This window comes from Sprattus sprattus (assembly GCF_963457725.1).
Source record: "Sprattus sprattus genome assembly, chromosome: 5".
NCBI classification, from domain to species: Eukaryota; Metazoa; Chordata; class Actinopteri; order Clupeiformes; family Clupeidae; genus Sprattus; species Sprattus sprattus.
The window spans coordinates 16092696-16117006 of record NC_137924.1 but is presented as its reverse complement, the minus strand read 5'-3'; the positions used below and the strand labels follow the sequence as shown (position 1 = coordinate 16117006).

The 24311-nt window shown below is 43.1% G+C and overlaps 3 protein-coding genes across 6 annotated transcripts in view; 1 reads left to right on the top strand and 2 right to left on the bottom strand.

Annotated features, from left to right (window-relative positions):
• Nucleotides 1–2568: 2568 nt before the first annotated feature.
• efhc2 (EF-hand domain (C-terminal) containing 2) lies at nucleotides 2569–15335 on the bottom strand (the record flags this gene model as incomplete). Its single annotated transcript, XM_080839688.1, has 15 exons — nucleotides 2569–2682; nucleotides 4471–4729; nucleotides 5096–5188; nucleotides 6267–6461; nucleotides 6921–7045; nucleotides 7691–7887; nucleotides 8161–8303; nucleotides 9411–9576; nucleotides 11657–11795; nucleotides 12832–12939; nucleotides 13723–13974; nucleotides 14214–14437; nucleotides 14580–14730; nucleotides 14820–15008; nucleotides 15294–15335. The coding sequence occupies 15 exons, from the start codon at nucleotides 15333–15335 to the stop codon at nucleotides 2569–2571; spliced, it is 2397 nt and encodes a 798-aa protein (XP_080695814.1).
• Nucleotides 15336–15861: 526 nt separating this feature from the next.
• fundc1 (FUN14 domain containing 1) lies at nucleotides 15862–19119 on the bottom strand. 2 transcript variants are annotated; one of them, XM_080839375.1, is made up of 5 exons: nucleotides 18990–19119; nucleotides 17886–18066; nucleotides 17582–17657; nucleotides 17037–17165; nucleotides 15862–16528 (listed from the first exon to the last, which is right to left on the bottom strand). In XM_080839375.1, the coding sequence occupies exons 1-5, from the start codon at nucleotides 19006–19008 to the stop codon at nucleotides 16451–16453; spliced, it is 483 nt and encodes a 160-aa protein (XP_080695501.1). In that variant the 5' UTR covers nucleotides 19009–19119; the 3' UTR covers nucleotides 15862–16450. The 2 variants fall into 2 exon arrangements, with proteins under 2 accessions (XP_080695501.1, XP_080695502.1); XM_080839376.1 differs by having other exon boundaries at nucleotides 17886–18060; nucleotides 18990–19032.
• A 1308-nt stretch (nucleotides 19120–20427) lies between these two features.
• The window catches only part of kdm6a (lysine (K)-specific demethylase 6A), a 66283-nt gene continuing 62399 nt past the window's right edge, over nucleotides 20428–24311 (top strand). For all 3 annotated transcript variants that reach the window (XM_080838310.1, XM_080838309.1, XM_080838308.1), the window contains exons 1-2: nucleotides 20428–20853; nucleotides 20988–21051. In XM_080838310.1, coding sequence (XP_080694436.1) covers nucleotides 20684–20853; nucleotides 20988–21051 — 234 coding nt within the window. In that variant the 5' untranslated portion in view covers nucleotides 20428–20683. The remainder of the gene's footprint in view (nucleotides 20854–20987; nucleotides 21052–24311) is intronic.

Sequence of the window (24311 nt, the reverse complement as noted above, 5' to 3'; positions counted from 1 at the left end):
AGGGAAAAAAGGGAAAAAGCAGAAAGTGAAAAAGGGAGAGACGGAGCGGCAGAGAGACAGAAACAGAAACGTCGATCGTATCTTCTCGGTAAACAGCAGTTGGTTGCTGGCAGGCAGCAGTGCAGGCCTAGACATTCGGGGAGCGAGATAGTAACTGCTTCCCCATGTGGACCTGAGGCGGTGGCTGACCTCGCCGGAGAGACGCGTTGAAAAGCATAAATCCTGCCCCTTTATGCTGTGCCCCTATGCCAATTCCTACAGGCCCAGGACCTGATGAGGATGGGGGGGGCGGGGGGGCAGCACCAGTGAAAGTGTCTTTACGTGCTTCTCTCTTCAATCTCCTTGCTGAGGACTACTGGGTCCTACTCCTCCCTTCCCCATAGGGTTAAAAAAAAACTGAAGAGGAGGCACATGTATGGCTTTTCCAACAGATGTTATGCAGTGGTGAAAAGAGTTGATAAAACTGCAGGGCCACGGTGGAAATCACTAATGACAGCTTTCATCAGCTCCTTCCCACTGCTAGATATCCAGGTTATCTGCCCTTTTCTGGATGGCTATCACAAAGGCAACCTTCTATTGTTTTTTTCCCTTCCTTTGAGTATTTGTGTGAAACAGGTTTGCTTGCATGAAAGGAAAAAACAAAAGGCAGACATGAAGGAATGATTTGAAGAAGGGAGGGAAGGGCCCAAAGCCAAACAAAATGGGTTCAGCTTTGACGCTAAATTGTCCAGCCTCAATTTACCTGTCTCGTTACAGAATTGTCAAGTTATCTACAGAAAAGAAAAAGCAATTATTTTAATCAGCTAAGGCAGGCATTAAAAACAATTATTATCAAATGGGTAAAAATGTTCTTTGTTTTATTCCGTTTGTTAGTATCTTTTTCCCTGTTAACACAGCCATAGCAGCAGTACTGAGCACGTACCTTTCCTTAAGTTATTTTGCTAACTGCGCAGCATCACTTTCCATGTGAAGCTTTTTTGTGAGGTCCCTTTAAACCGACAGACGTTTTATCACCTTTTCCCATGTTTCAGACTTTAATGCTCCCCGGGAGACTGACCCGGAGTACAATTAAACAGGAACAGGCTAGTTACACATTACACAAACACCAAGGAGGTGAGGGGCTAGCTGAGACAGACCAAAGAACAACAGTGTCTCAGACCGACCTCCTCACGCAGAACAGGTCTGCATTCAAATGTGTGTGCACGCACATCAGCTACACCAGCTGATCTGGACAAGTCATCAGTAATGTATATGATTTGGACAGCAAGGCAGAATATAAATAACCTCTTTGCCAATGTGGAAAAGGTGTTGACAGAGTATAGCACTTCCCCTTAACTAATGCTAAGTGTGTGGGCTCTGTGTGTGTGTGTGTGAGTGTGTGAGTGTGAGACAAGAGCAGACCAATTTTGGAAAGGCATAAAAGGCCAAGCATGTGGTCCCTCAAGCAGACCCCGCCGACGTCAGCCCTTTGTGTTGGGGACAGGCAGGAGCACGGTGACTCGGGAGGCTAATATTTTAGTAAGTGCGAAAGCTACCACTGAAGACTTGATAATGCCGGAGTGATGTAATGCGCTCTTTCTGTTGCACGGAGGGATTGTGCGCCTTGATTACTCCAGCTCTGATTACAACCACCCTCAACCTGCAGGGTTTGTCTCTCCATGTGTGTGTGTGTGTGTCTCAGTATGTGAGTGTGTGTCTGTGTCTCTCTGTGTGCTTGTGTATGTGTGTATGTGAGTATATCTCTTTGTGCGTTTGTGTGTGTCTGTATGTGAAAGCGTGTGTGTGTGTGTGTGTGTGTGTTTGGGAGTGTGGTCTTCCTATGCTTTGCCTTATGTGCCATCCATCACCAGTAACTGAATGACACAGTGATTTAGACCCAGAAGCAGGTCCCTGTGGGTCCTCAGTGGTAGCCTGCAGTGCTCAGATCCCAGACGGCCGCTGCTTGGTGGCTGGAGTCGGACATTCGGCTATGGAGGCCCTCTGTCTGCGGTGAGTGTGGATGCCGGCTGCCTGTCTGGTCGCAGGCTTATCAGTGGGGTGGCCGGGCTATTCAGAGACAATTTCCTCCTCTCTCTCTCTCTCTCGCAGATGTGGTGCGACCTTGTTGTTACATTATACGAGCATTCTTTCCGTAATCATGGCAAAAAAATGTGCTTGTTGTCCACCTACCCCTGCATATGAAATGTGTTTTGCTTTCTGCCGCTTGTATCTTTTACAGCGTCTGAAATGGCCCTGAGGGTGCATAGCGTAAGATGCGTCCAGCCGCGCTTTGGTGCAAGTGTGTTTTTGATTTACTGCGGGGCTGAATTGAAATCTATCCTTAACAGCATACTTAAGTACAGACACACACAAACACACACACACACACACACACACACACACACACACACACATACGCAAGTGGGATTTTGAGGCTTGCATTTTTGTTTCACTTCAGCAGGAAAAATAAACAGTGTCGAGTGTTTTTGCTGTCCAGCAGTTGGAGCAGGTGAGATCTGAGATCCCGACTGCTCCCTCCCTCCCCCTCTCTCCCTCTCTCTCCTTCTCTCCCTCTCGCCGGACTCCCTTTCAGCTCTGCGTGTCTGTGGTCCCCCTGGGCCCGAAGACGTCCTCCAGCAGGAGAGCGTAGTTGACGCTCCTCACCGCCAGGCCCGCAGGGGTTCCGTTCCAGTTCACATCAAACTGAAATAAAAAATAAAAAAATAACGAGACGACAGGCTTTGCAAAGCAGAGGGAACACTAAACAGAAGAAATCCACATCATCAATCACCAAGCTGTTTTTTTTGCTTAGTTTTTTTGTTATTGTTGTTTTGCTCACCACAGAGGAATTGAATAATGTCAAAGAGTCGTGAATCATGACAAATGCTTTTTGGCGGAGGGGTTTGTTAGAGAGAGACTAGGCCTCCAGAGCATGAGGGTGAAGGTAAGGAGAGATGCGCAGAGATGAGCAGAGGGAGTGGGCTGGGTTGAACAAAACAAGAGGATGGAAGAAGCGAAATGAAAGAGTAGAGGAGGTAGAAAAATAAAAAAAATTAAAATTGTGGCAGGGTCACGCAGGGCATGTTGACGTAGTCAGAGACCACGATGGCGGTGTCTTCACATCTCTTCTTACAGTCCAGTGAGTCCTTTTATAAAGGCAGAGTAATCCACCATTGTCTGGCCCGTTAGTTTCGGCTTGGGCTTGGTCACAGAAAAGGGCTGCAAACCAGCAACAGAGGCCATCAGAAAAACACAGAAACAGCACAGAAAGAGGAGCAATCATACAGCAGACCCAACCACGGCAGAACCCCCCTCCCCATGACATTGTACATACATACATACATACATATCAATAAACAACACTGTAAGCGCTGGCCAAGGGAGGCGTAAATTTGTGCCGCAACCACACAAATAAGCAGTACAAAAAGCAAACACATGATGGCTCCCTCTGCTGGCCGGGAGAGGCGTTGCGGCATCTCTGCGCTCCGGCCTGGCCCGGCCCTGTGGTCTGGGCGCAGATGGTTCTGTTTAAGTGTCCGTTTTGTGGCGCGGCACGCTAAATTACGGCGCGGTACTAAAGGAGGTGGGCCGGAGCGGGCCTTGAGTGGATTTTCTCAGGGCTAATTTGAGCGAGGTGAGGCGCTGAGGAGGAGCGCACACATGAGGCCCCTAGCTCGCTCGCTCGCACGAGGACACGGCCAAGGGCCTGGAGCTGGGCCACCTGGACGCGCTCGGCGCTCGTTCGCTCTCTTTCTTTCTTTCTGCCTGTCTTTCTTTCTTATTCTGACTCTCAATCTCTCACTCCCTCTAACGCTCTCTCTCCGTCTTTTTCTCCTGCTGTTTCTGGCACACCCTTCCCTCTTTCTGGCTATCCCTCTCTCACTCCCCCTGTTTTGCTCGTTCTCCCTCTATCAAACCGCCTGTCTTTCTACCGCTCCTTCTCTCTCTCCTGCTGTTCCTCCTTCCTTTCTTTCTCCCTCTGTTTTCACTTCCCACTCTCTTCCTCCCATCCCTGTCTTTCTCACTTTGCGTCTCTCCCTTGCCTCTTTCCTCTTCCTCAAACCCTCTCTACTCTTTTCCCTCTATCTTTCCTCCCTCTCTTTCTCTCCCTTCATTCCCTTCTTTCTGTGTCTCTCCCATCCGCACCCCATGCCAACAGCAATCACTGTTAAGAGCAGAGAGCCAATGGCAGAGCACATGGACTGCACTGACACAAATCACACCTGAAGTAATGAACACGTCCCGCGTAATTGAACATGATGTACGTTTGTACACTACAGGCGGACTCTAGCCTTCCGCTCGACCAAGCCTACTGCACTAGCAGAGCAGTGCACAGCGTACAGTCATGATCCGTCTCTCACATAGAATTAGACACAGTAGATCGGACATCCCTATTTCCATGTCATTCCTACGTCAAACCCAGAACAGGAGGTAAATTCACAGATGGGTGTGTCAATGAGACGTTCCCCCCCCCCCCCCCCCCCTCCAGACATTTATCATTCCATAACCGTATAAGTGATAGACATAAGAAACATTATGGACATAAGATGTGTTTGAGTGCTTACAAGAATCCATATTACCATAAGAAGAACATGGAGGAATGTCACTTCCATCTGTTCTATGTTTTCTAATTCTGAGTTCTCTCACCTTCAGCACGTCCTCGGGGAAGACCGGGGGGGCGGGGTTCTCCCTCCAGTTGATGCCAGACAGGAAGGCGTGGTAGTCGAGCTCCTGCGACTCGTTCTCATACCTGAGGAGAGGGGAGCAGACAGGGCAGGTTCACAGGGGATTAGGAGAGACGGGGGAAGGAAAAATCCTGAGTGTGTGATGTGGGGGATGTCACAAGTGTTCCAGGGACTCCAGGGACTTTTTTTTGGGGGGGGGGGGGGGGGGGCTTTCCCTAAACCACAGGCCTACAACTAGATGCTTACTATGCAGTGTGAGAAGAACACAATAAATTCATATTGACACTACTCCCAATGCTTTTTTCCATCACTGTGATTGGTTGACATGCTTAGCAAAAGAATATTGAGCATTTTTAAGAACAGTAGAAGCACTGTCATGTGAAATGGGGCCTGAAAGAGAATGCGATATTGCAACTCTATAAAGGTCTTACCTTTTGAGGATGGCCCTCAGAAGGTCATCAGGCAAGGGGAGCTGGAAGGCCTTGCAGATGGTGCGGGCATCTTTGCTGGACAGGAGGCCAGTTCTTCAAAGGCAAGAAAAAAGAACAGACAAAAGTGGATCAACCAACGACAGAACTTTCATGTCTCTTAAGTAACAGGTACCACAGACTACTCAAAATGAATTACGCAAGAACTTCAAGTACAGAGATCACAACAGTTCCTGAACTTCGTTATGATCATGAGTAAGATTCCGATGTTCTGTGTTTTTTTTCATGCACAGATATTACTAGTGATTCAAGAAGCAAATGGCTTCCAAATACTCCCAGCAGCCCCAGCTTTGGGATTAGAGTCAATTTGTAGGAGGATTTGCATTTATTAATTTATTTATTTTTATGTGAGGTTCTTGCCTGGAGGCGGGGGTGAGGCGACCAGTTGTTTTCTGGCCCGAGACGAGCCTAGACATACCAACTTCATTATACGCCGCAGAGGACATTTCAGAAAAATCTGAAAATAAGCGAGTGTTCCACGCGGGCCGCATAAACAGGACATGCACATTGACCCCTTGGCGCTCTCCGCCATCCATTTCCCCCCCTGGCCTGCAACATGCCACAAACTCTATGGGGATCATCTGGTTCCAATGCTTCACTTGAACCACTGGAACTAATCGCAGCGCCTCGATCCGGGACGGATGGGGCTGCAGATTGATGGTTTTTCGCTTATTCTTCCTTTGTGAGGAGGCAGTGTATGTGTGCATGTGTGTTTGTGTGTGTGGCTGAGTGTGTGTGTGTGACAGCTTGTGTGTCCATATGGAGGGAATGGGGATCTTCTGTGTGTGTGTGTGTGTGCAAGAATTACTTGGTACATATAATTTTTATGGGAATTGTCAGAATGAGTTGACACAGTGTGAGAGATGTATATATAAATACTTGTCATAAAAATGTAAATGCTTGCGGAACAAGTGTTTGTGTGTGTGTGTGAAAAGCATGCAGTTTGAGGCCCAAGTGAGAGGTTCTAGGGGGTCTGAATAAATAGTTTACTCATCTCTGCATGCAAAAGCACCTGATTCGGCTCATCCCTTGTGGAACGCTACGAGCCAATCACGCAGCTCATGGGTCAGACGCTCACCATGTCGACGCTCAGGAAAGTACGTGTTTGTGGTACCTGTTGCGGTCTTCGTGGGTGAAGGCCCTGATCATGTCTGCGAAGGCCTCAAAGTGTTTCTTCCTCAGCTGGTCTTGTGCCACGGCCAGCATCATCCCCATGTCGGCCTCTGTCTGCTCCCGCTCCGAGTAGCTGCGCCCCAGCATCATGATCTCGTGCTCCGAGAGCCCGCAGTCAGTCGCCACCAGCAGGGACCTGGTCAGGTATGGTTTGGAATGGTACGGCAATAAACTTCTATTAGTCTCTGATGTCAGGCAGTTAAAGAGAGGTTTAATTCATGACTTTATTGATGGAATTTAAAGGTCTGAATGTGTAAATATTAGATGATAAGTACAATAAGTAAAGAGTTTTTTTTATTCTCCAATAACATGAGCATTTTGTTATGTTCTCTAGAATGATTAGACTTAATCTAAAATAATTAAAATCCCAGTAAAATCCCAAATAATTGAAATCCAAGTCCGTCCATTTAAATTCAGTTCAATACAGCTTAATTTATCCCAGATAGGCAATTCAACATTGCAGTCCATAATGAGATTTCAAAATTGCACAGATGCTGACCCAGACAGATAACAGCCTCAAAATACCGATGAGGAGTTTTAACCTCTCATATTAGCGTATACACTATTATCAACCTATGATAGGAAGTACGGTTACCTGAAATGCTCATACTGGACCATGCCTGTGTTTCCTGGGTTAACCGTGGCGAGAAGCTGGTTCTTCTTGTCCTCACTGATGGATTTAATCTTGCTCAGAATGGTGCCAATGTTGGCCCTGGGGAACTAATTATAGATACGGTGTGAACATGAGTGTCAACATTTTGACAGTTAAGTGACTTGTGAAACTGAAGCCCACTTTGTCAGGCATGTATGTCACTGGCAGTGGCCAAGGTCACTGAGTCTCATTCCAGGCGAATGTAAACACTCACGCACGGGCACTCTTATGCTGTGTGCACACACAGTCATGTAACCCTCTATGGCTAAAGACATTTGTTATATTAATGAACGCAAATATAAGGTTATCAAATGTCAAACCAATGACAAATCTATAAACACAATCAGTATCGTGCAAATATCACCATATACCCTCAAGAAATTATTATTATGACTTCTTCTTTCTCTTCTGTCTTCTGTTTTTGCACTAGAAGCACCAGGGAAACATATGCTGAGCCAAACGCAATGTCATGTCTTTAAGGGACAATAACCGCAGTAACCGTGGTAACAGTAGTATTACCGGATAATGGTCTTCCAGATGTCCTGCCTCACGATGTGGAGATTTTTTGTATATATCGGGAGAACTTGGCAATTGTACTCCGTGACATATGTTTCCATGTATGCTCAATTTATCTACGCAATCGGCTGCATATTGTAATGTTACATATGAATGCTCTATACGGAACATTAAAAACATTTCAACAGGAGCCTGACCTCCTCTGCATGCTGCTCCATGTAGTTTAACGCGTACTCATCGGCATCCACCAGCTGGAAGGACTGTTTGTTGAGCAGGAGCTGAGCTCCTACATACAGGTCCAGAGCTGTGAACCACTCAGACTTCTCACTCTTAAACAGCTCCTGGCCTGGCTTCTTTACCCTGCTCCTCTCCAGGAACTTACCACCGATCACACCTGTAGTAACACACACACACACACACACACACACACACACACACACACACACACACACACACACACACACATACACACACACACACACACACACACACACACACACACACATACAAAGGAACATCAGCAAAAGGCTTATACACTTACATATACACACATGAAACATACATTACAGGTCAGTGGATTACTCAAGTTTGAGAATGTCAGTGTTAGTAGACCACACAATGCACTGAATCACATCAAAATGAAGGTGCTTTAGGTAAAAGTTCCCACCTGAGTTCCTCTGAGCAGGCTCAAACACAGCTATGGTGTCATCACTCAGGTAAAAGGAGATGATGAACACTCGCTCCTTGTCAATGGGATTGTCAGTTTCCATCTTGCCGACAAACCTCAGCACGTTACTATCAAGACCTTGCCTGAAACACAAAAGAAATACACATCAAGCAGTATAGCTGACAGGAGGAGTGAAGTGCATCTTGGCAACTCTATCCAGGCAACTCTCAGTTCAAATAATACATGGCATAAACTGAAGTCCCACTTCTTTGCATGTCAGAGGAATGTATTTAGTCCTAAATGGGAATAATTGCACTAAAATTATCTTAGTAAATTAGAAAAAAATCAAAATGTGAAATGTTGGTTATAATAAATGTGTCATGGCAGCAGGTATAAGCCTGAAATTAAAGGCCTGGAGTTGGAAAGGACGTGGAGTTAAATCAAAATGATTGCGCAATGAATCAGGTCCAGGATGATGGTTAAAAAAATCCCTCAAAAATGACCACTGCACGAAAACACGACAAAATAGTACATTCCTTGGCCTTAGTTTCATCAAATACAGTTTAAAGCACCGACTGCTTAATTTCACCACTGAGATATTGGTTTTGGCACACACGGGTCCTTTGTGTGGCTCACGACCCAAAAACAAAACCTCTTCCCATAACAAGCGCACTGGCCAAACTCATTCCCGACACGAATTCGGAAGTATCTAAAGTGTGTGTGACAGAAGAGAAACGTCTAGCATCTTTCGCCAAGCATCAGCAGTACTATCCAAATAAATCTATTAATGTGATTATGGCCTGAGCTGTTATGGGGGAGCATTCAGTTCGAGTGCGTGTGACAATCTAGTTTTGAAAACGTAACTCTCCCATCAAGGCTGACTGACGGAATGGCCTGTTGTCAGAGTGACTGACAGCATTGGGTTGTAGATGTAAAAAAAAAAAAAGACAAGGGAAACACAGTCTGCATCGTTCCTTTTTAACCTCTGTGCATCTTATGTCTGTGTAACTTGGGGTTACCCTGATGATAACTGTTGATAGACTTAGAAAAGTGAGGAGGTGCATTGAGTAGCATTCTATCATCCAACCTGTTCGGTCAGCAGTGCAGGAGAGGAGAATAAAAACACAGAGGTGCTTGGTTGTCTACATAGTACATACCTTTCCCATTTTTACACAGGGCGAGTTCTGATGGCTGGACTATATATTAAGCATTATCCCCAGGTGGGATCTCTAAAGGGAGCGTCCGGTTACCTGTCCTTCTCCATCAGCTTCTTAAAGTCCTTCTGTGGGGGTTTGGGCAGCAAGCCCTGGCAGGAGCACAGGGAGTCTTCCTCTGATCCAAAGCCATTGTACGGGGGCACTGGTCTGGCTGGCTTAGGGGCCGGGGGAGCTTTGTATTGCACAGGGGTGAAGTCCTCTTCAAACCCACACAGGAAGAGAGGACAGGGCAAGAGAGAGAGAGAGAGAAAAAAAAAAGAGATACAGAGAGAGTGGAAAAGAAAGAGATAAATGAAGAAAGACAGAAATAAAGTGAGCAAATGCAAAAAATAGAGAGACAGAGACATTTCAAAATGGACAAAGAAAGAGCAGTAAGCCTCTGTGTTATCCATCTCCATAAGTGCCTTACCATCATGACTAAGACCCCCTTCACCCTGACTAAAGCACGCACAGGCCCTCCTTCAGGGTGGCAAGTCACCCCGGTTCCCTAACATTCATTACAACTCTCCGTAACTAATGCAACGAGCCCTTCAATCGACATGACACAGTGTGGGGCACTGAGTGGTGGGGGCCACAGACACACACACAGACACACACACACAGACACACACACACACACAGACACACACACCCACACTCGTGTATAGTGTTACGTCGGGTTAAGAGGGGGCGCTGGAACCCCTCGTGTGTGAGTGTGTGTTTGAAGATGAAGAGCTAGAGGCCTGGGAGGCCATGGAGCTCATGTGTGGTGGCCTAAGATGAGGATGATCTAGAGCCACTCGTCTGTCATGCTCCATTTCACAGCTCGCTTTTGGTCTCCACTGGCCCTCACACACACACACACACACACACACACACACACACACACACACACACACACACACACACACACACACACACACACACACACACACACACACACACACACACACACACACACACACACACACACACACACACACACACACACACACACACACACACACACACACTCTTTACACTTTGGGATACACAGGGATAACAGGGTATTCAAGCCCCAAGATTCTACTTGTCCCCCCTGAGGGAATATATGAGGAATTTCATCTTCTTAGTCTTCCTTTTATTGAGGGGGTTTGTCTGCTGCAGATGAGCATTTCTTTGAGAAGAAACGCAGGCCGCAAAAATGGTAAGTAGGGGAAATTAGGGAGGTCATGAATTGTGTTTACAAAAATGTGTTTGCATAGATATTTGTCCTACTAGAGCCATGAGAATGACGCACTTTAGGTCATAACAGTCCTATACAGGGTGCGATTTGCCGGGGGGGATGGTGGGGATTTACCCCCCCTCTGTTTTTTTTTTGTTCACTGAATTAGCGAGTTCTGTCCAAAACAGTTGCGTTTCAGTTTCAAAGTTTCAGTTTCGGTTTCAGTATTTCAACGTGAATGAGAGGGAGCACAAGAACTGAGTGTCTAGCAGCGATTATCATATCATAGACATATATGATGCATGTATATGAAGAGAATTAGGCTATGTATTGCTTGTTTTTTTTTTTCATGATAAAAAAAAAAAAAAACATCCCCCCCTCTGGTTTTTGGACAAATCGCACCCTGGTCCTATATACCATCAGATCGACCCTGTGGTTGAGATCACATGGAACCAATATTTAAATCAAATCCGCTTTAAAATTCAGTCAGAGTCTACCTGTCTTCCTCTTGACGGGATAAGTTGACTGATCCCAAAGCCTTACTGACATCAAGTGGCAATTTGTGAGTAATGCAAGCTTTGCCTCTGTATGGGTAACAGAGGAAAAGTCCTGCCTTAATGCGCCCTTCTGCACCATGTTCAAATAGTGGCACATTTTAGAAGACATGCCTGAGAGATGAAGAGCAGTTGGCTGTTGTTGAATGCTGTTCATGGGCATTATTAGGAAAGAAAAACGGGCAGGATATAACGGTGCTTTGGTAACCTGTGACATGTATTGCAGGTGTCTTTACTTCCCCTGTAGTTCCAGTTGAAAAATAGACAGCCCGGTCCCCATCCAAAGGCAACAACCAATGACTATAAAAACAATGGACAGCGTACGCCCAGTCAAAAGCGAAACCACTGGTTAATTATGGGCGGACCTGGACGATTTTCTGTTTCCCACGCACACTCTGGCCCAAAAAGCACTTACTGCGCACTCAGGTTTCAATTTTGTCAATGTGTATGATCAAATTTGGCTTAATTTCTTCAGAATGTACAAGCAGGACACCATGACACCCTGCTGTCAGTCTTTTTAACAGTCACTGGCCACAACTCACCTACGCCGTATTTGGTGCGGTAGAACGCCTTGGTGAAGTTGTCACAGTCGCAGATCATCACCCGTCTGCCCCAGACGTTGACGACACTGCCAAAAGTCAGGTCGCAGTCCTTGTAGAAGTCCTCCTGGACAGCTCCAGTCTGTTGGAGAAAGAGAGAAATTACAAGCTGACCTTCAGAACTCTCACTGTCTGAACTTCCATTGACCCTTCAATGCAGTGGTGTATGAAGATAGGTTTCCACTACAGTCAGACAAAAAAACACAAAAACATTGAAAACAAAGAGACCACACAACTGTGGTTGTCAGCTCACTCCATAAACTGTATGGTCTGGTTGGCAGTATTGGGGAAGCTACTTTGAAAGCCTAGTTTTGCAAGCTACCAATTACTTCATACTGGAATAAGTTGAACTACAGAAAAGCTACCCTAGGGAAAAATCTAGTTTGGTTAACCAAAGTGCCTCCTAGAAAAACCTCCTTAGTAATTAAAACGATTTTGTAAAAGAAAAGAAAAGAAAAGATCAAGTTAATAATGTTCACGTGACATAAAATCATCATAACAAAATATAATTTAAAAAAAATCACAAGCAATAATCAATAATTGAACCAATCAATTTTAGTTTTTAATCAAGTTTAGTTTTAAAAATTCAGATTCAAAACATTAAAAACCACAGCCAAATATTTTTCACAGGTGAGCTGACAAAACTTCTTCCCGGGACCTATGACCTAAACCTATCCTAAACAAAACAAACTAATCAGTGATTTTCACAAGGAATGTTATACTTTTGCTGTAAACAAATCTGAATTTTGCATTATCTGACAAAAACTAAATATACATAAATATTTAACCTTTTTAGACTGTTTGAACGACTTGAGCACTGGTCTATAAATTTGGCCTGATGTTTTACATCTGACTGGAAAAGACTTGCAAAAAACACAAAAAATGTATAAAAAAAAGCCATTTAAGTACTTGAGTCACTATACAAATATCAATGTAGTTGAACTACCAGCAAGCTACTGCAAAACAAGGTTAAATTACTAGTTAAATTAGATATAGTTCACTCCTTGCCAACGCTGTTACTCTGTTTGGAGTGCAACTAAACAGAATTAAATATCAGCAACCGTTGACAGATTTTTAATGAGAGTTTCTTGTATTAAACAAAATATATGTTCACCTACTTTCAGGCTATCCAAAATATAACGTCCCCCATGTCCCATAGGTCCGAACACATTGAGGACAGTGCGATCTGTTTTCTCTCCAGGCTGGTGTATGGGAATAGGAGCGTGCTGTTCAATACAAAACAGAGAGAAAATAATTACATTCGGTCTTGAAGGACAAGCTTAAATGAGACCGTAATTGCAATATATCTTGAAGGACAAGACTAATTTGTATCAGGGGACATAATTATTTTCCCACCAGGGGATTCTCGCAAACCTTTTGGATGACATTTTCTGAAAGGCACAAGAACTTTAGGCACATAGCGCATAATAAATTGGAAACAAAACAAAACAAAACCAAAAAAAAAAAGACAAGAGTGAGCTTTCACATTCCTTCATTACAAATTAGGTCTGAGGAGGCAACTGTGGGGAATGAAAAAGTGCTTTAGGGAAGGCTAGACGTTACTTCAGTCCTGTCAGCCCAGATAAAAGCTTCATGCAAGAGATGGGAAAGCTCACTGAAGCAGAGGAAGCCTCCGCTGGCTGGTATAGTCTCCTGATAGTTCAAAGTTGCACTGCACCTGGCTATGGTTGAGCACATTTCATGGTGCTTCTGCAGGGTCAACTGACAAAGAATGGTGCTAAAAATACCAAGGTCATGGCCTGAACACCTTGGGTGCACAAACATACAGCACATGAACTGCAGTGATGTATGATAGCACATTTACACTTCACGATATATATAAAGATACAATAGTTATACAATCATATATCTTCATAGAACTGTGAAATGTGCCTGCTAAATGAATGATTGACTTTCAACTTAAAACTGTGGTAGGGAACACAGTTCTCACAGTGTGTGGGGAGTCTGGACAGCCATCAATCACATTCAAGCACCCCAGATGGTCTGACCTTGGGTAGCCTACTCCTGTGAAGAAACTTGGGGGTGGCGTCGCGGCCTGAGTTCGGGTAGATAACCTCGCGGATCTCAATGGTGTCGTCGGCCAGAAAGTAATGCATGATGAGCTCCCGGGGGTCACCAAACATGCTTTCCGAATCGTCCCAGTGGCAATAGAAGCAAAGGACATCGCGGTCATGGTCAAGGAACTGCTTCAATGTGTCCTGTCTCTCATAAGGACGCAAAGGCTTCATGCTCTCCTCCATCTGCCAATAAACAACACAATTTCAAAATGTCTTCAAAATGTTTCTTTTTTTACTTATTCAAACACATACCATGTCAATATATTTTTCTCAACAGACAAATCCTACAAATTGACTACTAAGGGAAAACTGAAACACTTCCAAATTCAGCATCTTCAGTGTAAAGTGCTGCAATGCCACACACTGTCTTCTAAACAACAGAGCTGTTCCCTTAACAGCATACCCCTTGTACAGGTCCTCACCTCTTGACGAAGGTTACAGTAAGGGTCCTCAGGAACAGAGGCAGTGGGGTTGAGGCGCACTCCCAATTTCCTCAGGAAATTTCTTGTGAAAGGGTCACAGTCCATGATCTTAAAGGTCCTGGAGTACAGCACCATCTCCTGGTTGATGTTGAAATGGTGCACGTTGTAGAACTGGTCATCATTAGGAGGTGGGAGCGAAATCCGATGGCGCCGGATCAGGGTTCCTGTGATGGAAAAAGAAGTTTAAAAAATGCATATCTTTATTCTCTAAAGAGAGGAACAACAGTTATTCTCATTAAATCTGTTTCTTTTCAAGAGGCCAGAGTTTCTGACTAGAATGGCAGGTTTCTTCATGAAGCGGCCTACCCTGAGGGATCCCGCTGTTCTTGTATTCTGGCTCCACTACTTGAATGGTGTCATCCTCCAGGTAAAAGTAAATTTTACACTTCCTAACCCTATACTTTTCTTCCTTGCTTTGAGGCACGACCTCTTGGAAAAAGGCATCAAAACACAGCACCTGCAGCAGGGAATTACAAATGATGAAATGGAAACAGAATACATTTACTTAGTACCAAAAATTAGAGACGTTTTGAGAATGATCCCAACCTGTTTGTCAAAGGCTACCCATGATGGTGCGTTACTATTTTCTCCCTTGGGGAACACAGAGTACTTTGGCTTGTGTTTCTGGCCTAGGAGCAATTCACCTCCAATACCCGGCTTCTCAGATCCGACCAACATAGGAACCCCATTTGTGTAGTCAAAATGCTGAGACTTGTGAAATTTGTCCTTGCTCAACTAGAAAAGAAATAGATGAAAACAACTAATCACATTTTCAAACAACAGACAAGATTATATTCGTGCAAAGAGCGCGATATACGTTGTTTTTTTCGTGGCACAATTGTCAGATAACTATTTTGCGGTTCCAATAGTTCCAAGTCCATGGGGACCAAGCTAACAAGCTATGCTAGCATGTAACTCACCTGCATTGACATATTGTGGTACGGTAACTTGTCTGTTCAAATAATTAACTTTGATTGACAAATTCAGAGGGAAATGTATGGAATACTGTATAACACTTACGTTTTTGTTAATTGAGAATCCTGGCAGCAAAGGCAGCGCCATTTTGGTCGTACTTTATAGGGGTTCTTGTCGGACCTTTACCACTGTATGGACACGTTGCTATGGCAAATGCGTCGTTTGATACTGTTGCATGGCAACGCATGAACCGTCACAATGCAAATACATTCCAGTGTGCCATTCTTTCGGAAATGCTGCTTACAAGGTACATTTTTAATATGGAGTATGTTTCTAGACTTATATAAAACTATATAACACGAAAACTTGCTATGGTATTCCAAATCAGCATCGAGCGTGTGATCAAAAAGGGACCATAGCTATATGAATATTACATGACTGCGACAGTCCTCCAAGCCTTTCAATCTTTAGCGAACAGCGTGCCTCAAATGCTGTTGATTGCTTACTGCGGATTGTTCAGTGTAGAACACTCAGTCCACTAACATGCTACAGATAGTACACACAATACAATGTATGACTACTTCAAACACTCACAATCACACAGATCCTTTATGTATTAAGTGTGGTGCAAAAAGGACAGTCATTGCAAAGAAAGCCTTCAAACCAATTAGTTTCAGAGTTGTATTACAGATATATGCACATAAATAACAGAATAACAGAAAATAATAAAGGTTAACAATAAAGGTTATTTTGGTGTAAATGTGCACAGCAGATAAGAATAGGCTTTATTAGATTTAACTTCTTTAAATATTGCACTGTCCAAAAGGCAAGTCATATACTCTAAAAACCTAGATATGATTCTCTTTATGGTCATATACAAGTACATGACATGAAGACATTTCTAGATTTCCTACTTAACTGGAACCACAACCACCGCTGAGGATAATGCTTCGATGAGAGTCCTATGAGTTGACAACACTACAGATCAACCAAAACAGATGGACCAAAATATACATGACACCTAGATCTTGATGGCGTTTGGTTTGTGTGGTGTTGTGCAGCTGCAGTGCGCAACCCGGTCAACTCTACTGGCTGTAGAGACTCAGTAGTCTAAGAAGGGTTGGACTGAGCATGCTGCACAGACGACGTGGAGTACTGAGGGCCCCATACGGCATACTGTGGTATAAGACAGTGTTTCACAGTAACAAAAGGGGAAGCGGTTCTCATTCGAGATGACGGACAGCTGCCCCCCTCCGGAACGTTTAGGATGCCAGACCCAGCAGGAAGCCTCCAACGAATCCGCTCGACAGGACGATGTTCCTTTTCACAAATTCTGAGGACTGAGCAAAAATTGTATTGTTGTTATAGTATTCAGATGTCAATAATAGGATCTATACGTCAGAGAGCTAATTTGAGTGATTGGTGGGCCTCATCAGTCCTGAAGATAAACCAAAGTCCTATCTACAGCAAATTAATGAGACTGTGGAAGCCTGACTCCTTATCATCAGGGAAGAAATGCACTTGGTAAAATACAAGCGAGCAAAGGCTCATTTAACACATTTTCAGCCTTATTTGTGTCAAGGACGCAAGGAAATACAATATAGAAATCTTTTAAATGTTCTTGCATTGATCGACATTTTTGGCTCTCCTTTTAAGCCAAGAAGAATTATTAAATGTTAATGCAACTGCCGACAATCAATTGGATTTGCTTTTAAAACCTGCCTCTGAATAGTGATGCCAATTAGGAAGGCAATACAAAATGCTTTGGTGTTGGCACCTTTCCTACAGTGCACATTTCAATACTTAGATGAATAAAATGCAAGGCCATTGGTGTGTCAAGATGCCTACCTCTTCTATGAAAGAGTTCAGCTCAGGAGCAGCTTTGTTAGCTCTCTTTTTTAGATGTTTCTTGGCTTTATTGACATCCTTTTCAACTTTTTTCCAGTCGACCTGCACATATCCACTGTGATTCGCAATCTTAATGGGTGGCAGAGAGAGAAAGAGAGAGTGAGGGATTGCATTAAATCCTGTGTATGTAAATATACAAATATATTACTCCATACAGACTTTTAATTGATTCATCATTACACAACAAGATAAACAAACATCATACTGAGAAATCAACACTTATAGGTCAATTTCATTATCACGTTTACTGCAGTTAACTTCATTTGATCATTCCTCGATTAGTAAACATGATATTCAAACTGCTTAGTTAAAGAGCATCGTTCAATTGGAAGTGGCCAAGGTAAAGGAAGTGCCCCAGCTAAAACTCATGATACACAGCAGGAATAACCAGTCTAGTGCTATGTGCTATGCTGATGCAAAAAAGAAACACATAAAGTAAAATACACAGCGTGCACTATTGCAATTCACCTCCATTTCCCTTTTACCTGCAAGAGTAGAAATCCACCACCGACGGCAGTGGCAGCAATCTTCCCTACCCTTTGAAAAAGATACCCTGCACACCTTCAAGCAAAAGAAAAATCTAAGGTTAGAATCTACTTTTACATCTACGTATGTTTGTGCAGACTGCAAGTACACTACTACACCCATGATTGTTGTGCCTCTAACACAAATGACAAAAGGTTTTCCTGTTTAAAACCAAATGAGACAAGGCATGCAAGACATCATATGATGTTAAAGACCCTGAGGTTGTAGTCACTTTGCTCTGCATAACTCTCTAGCACAACGCACCAGCCAGTGACTCCACCCATCATGATCTGAGTGGCCACAGAGTACTTCTCGGCTATCGGGCCAGAATTGTTCCCAAAAACTCGGCTCCACCACTGATGACGCCTGGCATAATCTGTGATGTCCACAACTTCATACAACTCATCCTCAACTTCAGCATCTTGATCTTGATCTTGATCTTGATCTGAAAATATACAAATGTCACAAGCACATTTATTGGAATAGAAAGGTAATTATATAGAACTGGAAGCAATTGAGATACACACTACGTGTGTGAACTGAGATTCGCACATTATAGACTATTTCATGAAATTTCAGTTCAGCGCAAGAAGCAGTGTGTACATTTACCAGATACTTTGTTTCAAAGTGATGTACAGCACATGTTAAATATAGTTAATGGATAGGCTGTTCTCCGTGGAAATGTAACTCATGACCTTAGCCCTGCTTGCACATAGTAGTCGAACTACAGCAACACTGTGTAGACCAGTAGTGATGAATGGTTAAATGGGGTGTCCCACTGTAAGGTATCTATTACCCAACCATGTCAAAACATGCGCCTTTTTCCACGACAGATACAATGCTGAGGTGCACCTTTTTGGTTTGCCTGATGAAGGTAACGTTATTGTTACCTATTGAAAAACCTCAGGTTGAAATAACAACTAGTTAACTTGTTACCTTGCTAAATAACAAGCCAGCCTTCTATCAACATACCCTAACAAACAGGTACTGATGCCATGTCATACCTAGCCTACACTACATTTTCAAATATTGGTTTTATAATTTGGGATTACCTTAGCTGGTTAGAGAAAATAGTCTTTGAGGTAGCCATCTTTACTTAATCTGTGATTACGTGTGCAAACGTTAGCTAACTAGCTGGGTCAGTGTATAATTGTACACTGAGACAAGCCTCTTGTTAGTAAAGGCTAATTTAGCTGGCATGCTAGCCAGGACTGATAAGTATTAATGTAGTGACAGTCAACCCGATATTTTCATTTGATGCCGCAATTATGACACGTAAAAGGGATCAGACATGGACATAGAATAACAGAAAATGAATGAAACATTACAAGTAGACAGCAGAATGTTATGTGGTGTGCTACCACTTACCCTCTCCGCGGTCCGCCATTTTGAAACGCAGAGACTTAACAATGTTGACACTACAGGATCACGTACTCAAAGCAACGCTGCATTTCAAACTGCTCCTACGACGTAGTGTTTGTGCAAGCAGGCAATTTCATTGTAAAATAGTCATATTACTGAGTACGTGTGGCTAAAATGTACGTTAGAGTTTATGAACGTTAACAAATCCGTGAGCTAACGTTATTTGTTGTTTACAGTGCAAATAAGCACACACATATGGGTCTTAACGAACGATGCAAATGGTTTCTCATCCCTGCTGTTGTTTAACTATTTAGACCAGATATAGTCATTGACATGGTTCGCTACTGGACCTATCTAGTAAATGATCACACTATAGACAACATTAAACTGTGGTAGCCTATTTCAGTGTTCACTACTATCCCATTTAAAGACAACGTGTGCATGTTAAAGAACACAACATAGGCTAGATAGGTTCGTTCTCCTATAGTGTTGTATAACGAGGAGTGATTTGTAGGCTTAACATTTCATCTGCCCGCCCCATAATTCACAAATTGTGGAAGCACATTCTTCATCTTTTCGGCTCTGGACACAGTTGACAGGTTTACTGCTCATTCAATCTTTTGATCCACACAGGGGAATCAGCTCGTCCAACAGGACAGCGACAGTCATTCTAGGCCCATGCAGGTTCTTTCAACTAGAAGGGAGCACGTCTATTTAATAGTTCTAGAACGTTGCTGTTTTATCATGATGCTCATAGATAAATAGTCAATTTTGTACGCGTGTTTCTAATTTGAAAAGAGCTCACCAGCCTCCAAAGAAGATTCCCAGATCACTCCTGTGTGTTATATATATTTAAGATTCGTTCAATAGCTGTCAATGTTTTGTGCTCCTATTCTGAGACTCTTTGCTGCTGTGCAGGGTAGACACTTTGTGCCTAGGATATTTGTTTGATTGCTTTCTATGTTAATGCTTAACATAACCTCAGTGCTGTCAAAAGAAACAAAAAGTAGTTCAGACGAGTAGTAAGACTCGGGGACCAGTTCAGAGTCAATTTTGATATTACCAGGGATAAAATATTGGCCACCATTGCCTTTAGTTGTTGAAAACCAAAATGACTTTCTGTTTAACACTCCGCCCCAATGGCAACGTTGTCAAAAAGACGTATACACTAACCAATAGTGTGTTTCACATTCCACTTACGTAATCAAAATACAGTATGAAAAGCCAATCAAAACCGCCATAGGTAGTGCGTAAAGTTACGGGTTTGTTATTTATCCTCCCCCTTGAAAGTTTATATGAGAAACGGAGAAAGGGACCCAAGACAAGGCCAGTCACATGCTCACTCAGGAAACTGATTATTGGTTACCCAAAACAGAGAGGGCGTTCCGACGGCAGCGGCGTGGGTTCGCCAGAGTGACACAATTATAATAACTTTGAGCTGGCGATTGGGGGGAAGTTTGTGATATTACCAAATAACGCCGTATGGTAAAAACCCCGCATTAGCATTGTTCCATGCATCCTACGGTATTAGCTAATACAGTGTGTTTTGAATAGAACAATGTGAAAAGGAGGCTTTTGGAAGGATCCTATTTTCCGGACTTGGCATCAATTCTTTTACGTTTAATCCTGGCAAAGGTGCTCGACTTTGGTTCGTAAATCATTTCGGTGGAGTTTCTCTACCGCTTTCCTGTTGCTTTTCCATGAAATCGTGCGGAGTGTCGCTCGCCGCTGCTGCCTGCGCTGCTGCTCGAAGTATCGGCGCTGCTGGTGATGAGGAAAAGAAAATGGCGGCGGGAAAAGCGAGTGAAACCGAAGAGGACTTTCCGAAGCTAACGGCGCAGGAGAGGGACAGCTTGGTCGGAATCGACAGGTTAGAAATGCTCTTTGATCAAACTTAAATATGCCTTATTTTTTGGTGTCGCATACCTCATGTTTAAGTCGTAAAAAATCTATATGTGGCGCTCAAAGTAACACGGAACCGCCTGTGTTGTCCTCTATTTGCAGTTCACTATTTGGATTTCAGAGGCTTCATGAAGATGGCGCCAGAACGAAGGCCTTGCTGTTAAAGGTATGTCAGGAGTAGAATCAAGGCTGGCTGTTTTAGTTACCACTCCTGACTTATGCATTTCTCTCTTGAAATAAGCACCCGATTAACATTGTTTGTCTGCACAAGCAAATGTTGCTAATATGGCTCCTGCCAATAGCCGTCAGGCTAACGAAACTTCAATGTTCACTCTGCTGCACTGTCAGTAGCCACACATTAAAGCAAGCTAGCGACTGAGCTTTTCATCCAGCAATGCTATCTCACGTTAGCTTGCAAGATAATTTACTGGCAAAGATCATTACGGGTTCCCATTTGTGTGTAACAACGAATTGACGAAAATTGAAAGCCCAATTCCTCTCCAAGTTGTGACAAAATAAACGAGTGTGGCGTGCAAAGCTTTGCTAGGTAGCGAACGTTACCCCCACCAGATGTAACCACTATGGTCTGCCAGAATATTATAAGATTCAATAGCCTCTCTAGGTTGGTTTTATTCGTAACTGTGGGTTAGCTAGCTACATCTAAGCTATGTAATACATGAAAGGCTCAGGCAAGGTGCCACGCCAACCCAATACCAGATGATGTGTATTTAAAATGTTCAACCAGCTAACGTTTGTTCATCAGTAACGTTGCTATTTGCTAACCTAAGTGGTCAGTGTCTGCTAAATAAGAATCGTAGTTAGCGAGCTGTGCACAGCTAGTAAGCGACTTGGTCATTGAAAACCCTCGGCTGGGTGTAAGCTAGGTGGCTGGCTAAATCCCTATTCAAACACACCGTCTCTCCTCGAGATTATTAACACGATCGTTGCAAGTGTTGCTGTTTGATAATGTGTAGTTGTTTCAACCAAAGTTGTACAGTCAACGAAAGTATGTTCCCCATATAACAGTACGTTGGTCAATAGGCACAATATAGATAGCTAGAACACTGTGAATCTAGAGGCAGAAAGCTATGTAGCTGGTTGGCGAATTTGAGTGTCGTCCCGGTTAACGCACTTTGAAATGGCGATACCCAACTGGCTATGGAACTAGCCAGCACATTACAGATAAACGGCTAGTTGACGATGCTGACCTATCCTGGGTTAAATGCAACGAAGTAGGCAGCTAACTCCACTGTGTAGCATAAACACATTGATAAAATGTCTAACGACTGGCGCAAGTTAGCTTCAGTCCGAGTTGAAAAAACAGTGTGCTACTTAACTATTCTGTGCAAAGCTCAATTGTGATTATCGGTACTTGTCATTTGCTAGCTACATTAGCTAGCTATGTTAGCCGTGAAGCTAATTTTGGTTTAGTATCCGTGTTAATTCTCACGTTAGCCAACATACCTAGCCGAAACGATTTTTTGTTGGTTTATTCCAAGCTACATAGTTCGTGTTTTCGCTGCACCCTTGTTTGGGGTAGGGGCAACGTAATGTGAAACTTTTTTCAGTGTCTGCTTTGCTATTGTCACTTTTTGATGACATGGATCAAACGTGTTCAGCCCTGTAACGTTAGCCATCCAGCAGTAGCTTCTAGCTAATATTTTTGACTCTCTGAAAGCTAGCCAAATGGCTAGCTAAGTCGCTAATGGCTTCGTGGATTGGTCCAAGATGGCGGGGCAGGGAGGGGAGTGTTGCACAAATGTGTTTATTCACACGTCCTATTATTTTTAAGCTTAACTAACAGTACACGTTGTGGTTGTTTAAGTATTTTTTCATTGGTGTACACTAGCACGGAAATACGAACTGGGTGTCTGTCAAGCCAGCGAGCAAGACACCTTCCCGCTATGCACAGCTCTGAATCCAACCTGTAGATAGCGTTGCTGGCCGACAATGCTCGAACAATACCATCCCCACTCGCCCATACGGTGTGACGAAAAAGTTTTGAGTGTGGATCATTTGGTAGTTCTAGCAATTGTTGATGTCTTAACACAGCCTTGTATTGGACACGAAAGCAGAATTAAGTCTGTTCCTCTATACACAAAATTGTGAAAGGAAATCAATGCATAACATTGTTCTGTGGATGCTTGTGAAATTACTGATGTTTAAGTGGCTCTTATTTATTTGAATAACTGGGTGATTTGATTTGCTTTTTATAAATTAAATCTGAAAATATATGAATGAAATGTGAAGTACTCCTATGTTTACCTGTCCATATTATACCTACCTCCTAAAGGGGCTTATGCTCATATTTATATTGCACAAATTGATGGAATAGATGTAAGTGGAACCGTTCTCTGGTAGATTAATTCAATCAGGTAATGGGTGAAAAAGTTAATGCAATTGCAAAATGTAGCTTGTGCTAATAAATTTTTTTTTTGCCTTTTCTGATCCTAAATTAATATTTGCTCTAATTTATGTTTGTGTAGGCTGGAAACATAAGGTTTACATAAATGGGGCTTGAAAATATTGGTGGGAAATGTTGAACTAGTACAGTTTGTTTATTTATTAGAAATTATTTTATATTTTCATTTACTTTTGTATTAGGCAACTGAGAGCACATAATTGTCTGCTAGGCAGTGCCATGCCCCCCTAGAATTTGTATGTATGTGGATTGCTGCCAACTCTAAGTTTATGCTCTTGTTCTAGACGTATACACAAACACATTTTTTTCCCCCTTCCACACAAATAAATACAAGCCTGCATGCCATTAGTTCTGCAAAATGAGCAGGCACATGTTTATTCCCTTTACGCTTATTTCCATGCGTGGTCCATGTCATCACCTGCAAACATGTGTAACGTATGTACACACACGCACACACTACAGCTGTTCTTGGTCCAGAGCTGTGTTACTGAAAGTTTGTTGACATGGGATATCTGGTCACTAACAATGTTTGGTTACACTTTTGACTGCTTTCTGTATTTTTCCTGAAAAACAAATGCATGTGAGGATTATCAAGCAGGCTGTAAATTACGACGATAGTAAAATCTCCAAAATGTATGTGCTTGTAGAAACACAGTAGTCTCCACTGCATCTCCTTTTATGGTGGGTTGCTTTGAGCTGTTCATGTAAATGTCTGGAGAAGGAAACTTTATAATTCAGTGTGGTTTGACATGACTGATAACCTTCAAGTGGTGTTTGGCAAGGTTGCCAGTTTATAGCTATAATAATTATCATATAACTTCATCATATTTCTTTAAGGATATCAAAAGATGATCCAAGTTCTTCCCCGTGCAATGTCATTTATGTATCCTAGCACTGTGAAGCATGTTACGTTGTTTTTTTTTCCTTTTTGGAAAATGTGTAGTTTCTGCTATGAGACTCCCTTGCTATGCTTTCTATAGTGGAGCACGGTGTACTGTACTGTT

What these genes read in the sequence shown, in the direction of transcription:
- fundc1 (XM_080839375.1), bottom strand. An exon ending in ATGGGTGGAGTCACTGGCTG is followed by an intron (nt 17,658 to 17,885) that starts GTGCGTTGTGCT and finishes TTTTGCTTGAAG; the next exon opens with GTGTGCAGGGTATCTTTTTC. An exon ending in TGAACTCTTTCATAGAAGAG is followed by an intron (nt 16,529 to 17,036) that starts GTAGGCATCTTG and finishes ATTTTTGCTCAG; the next exon opens with TCCTCAGAATTTGTGAAAAG.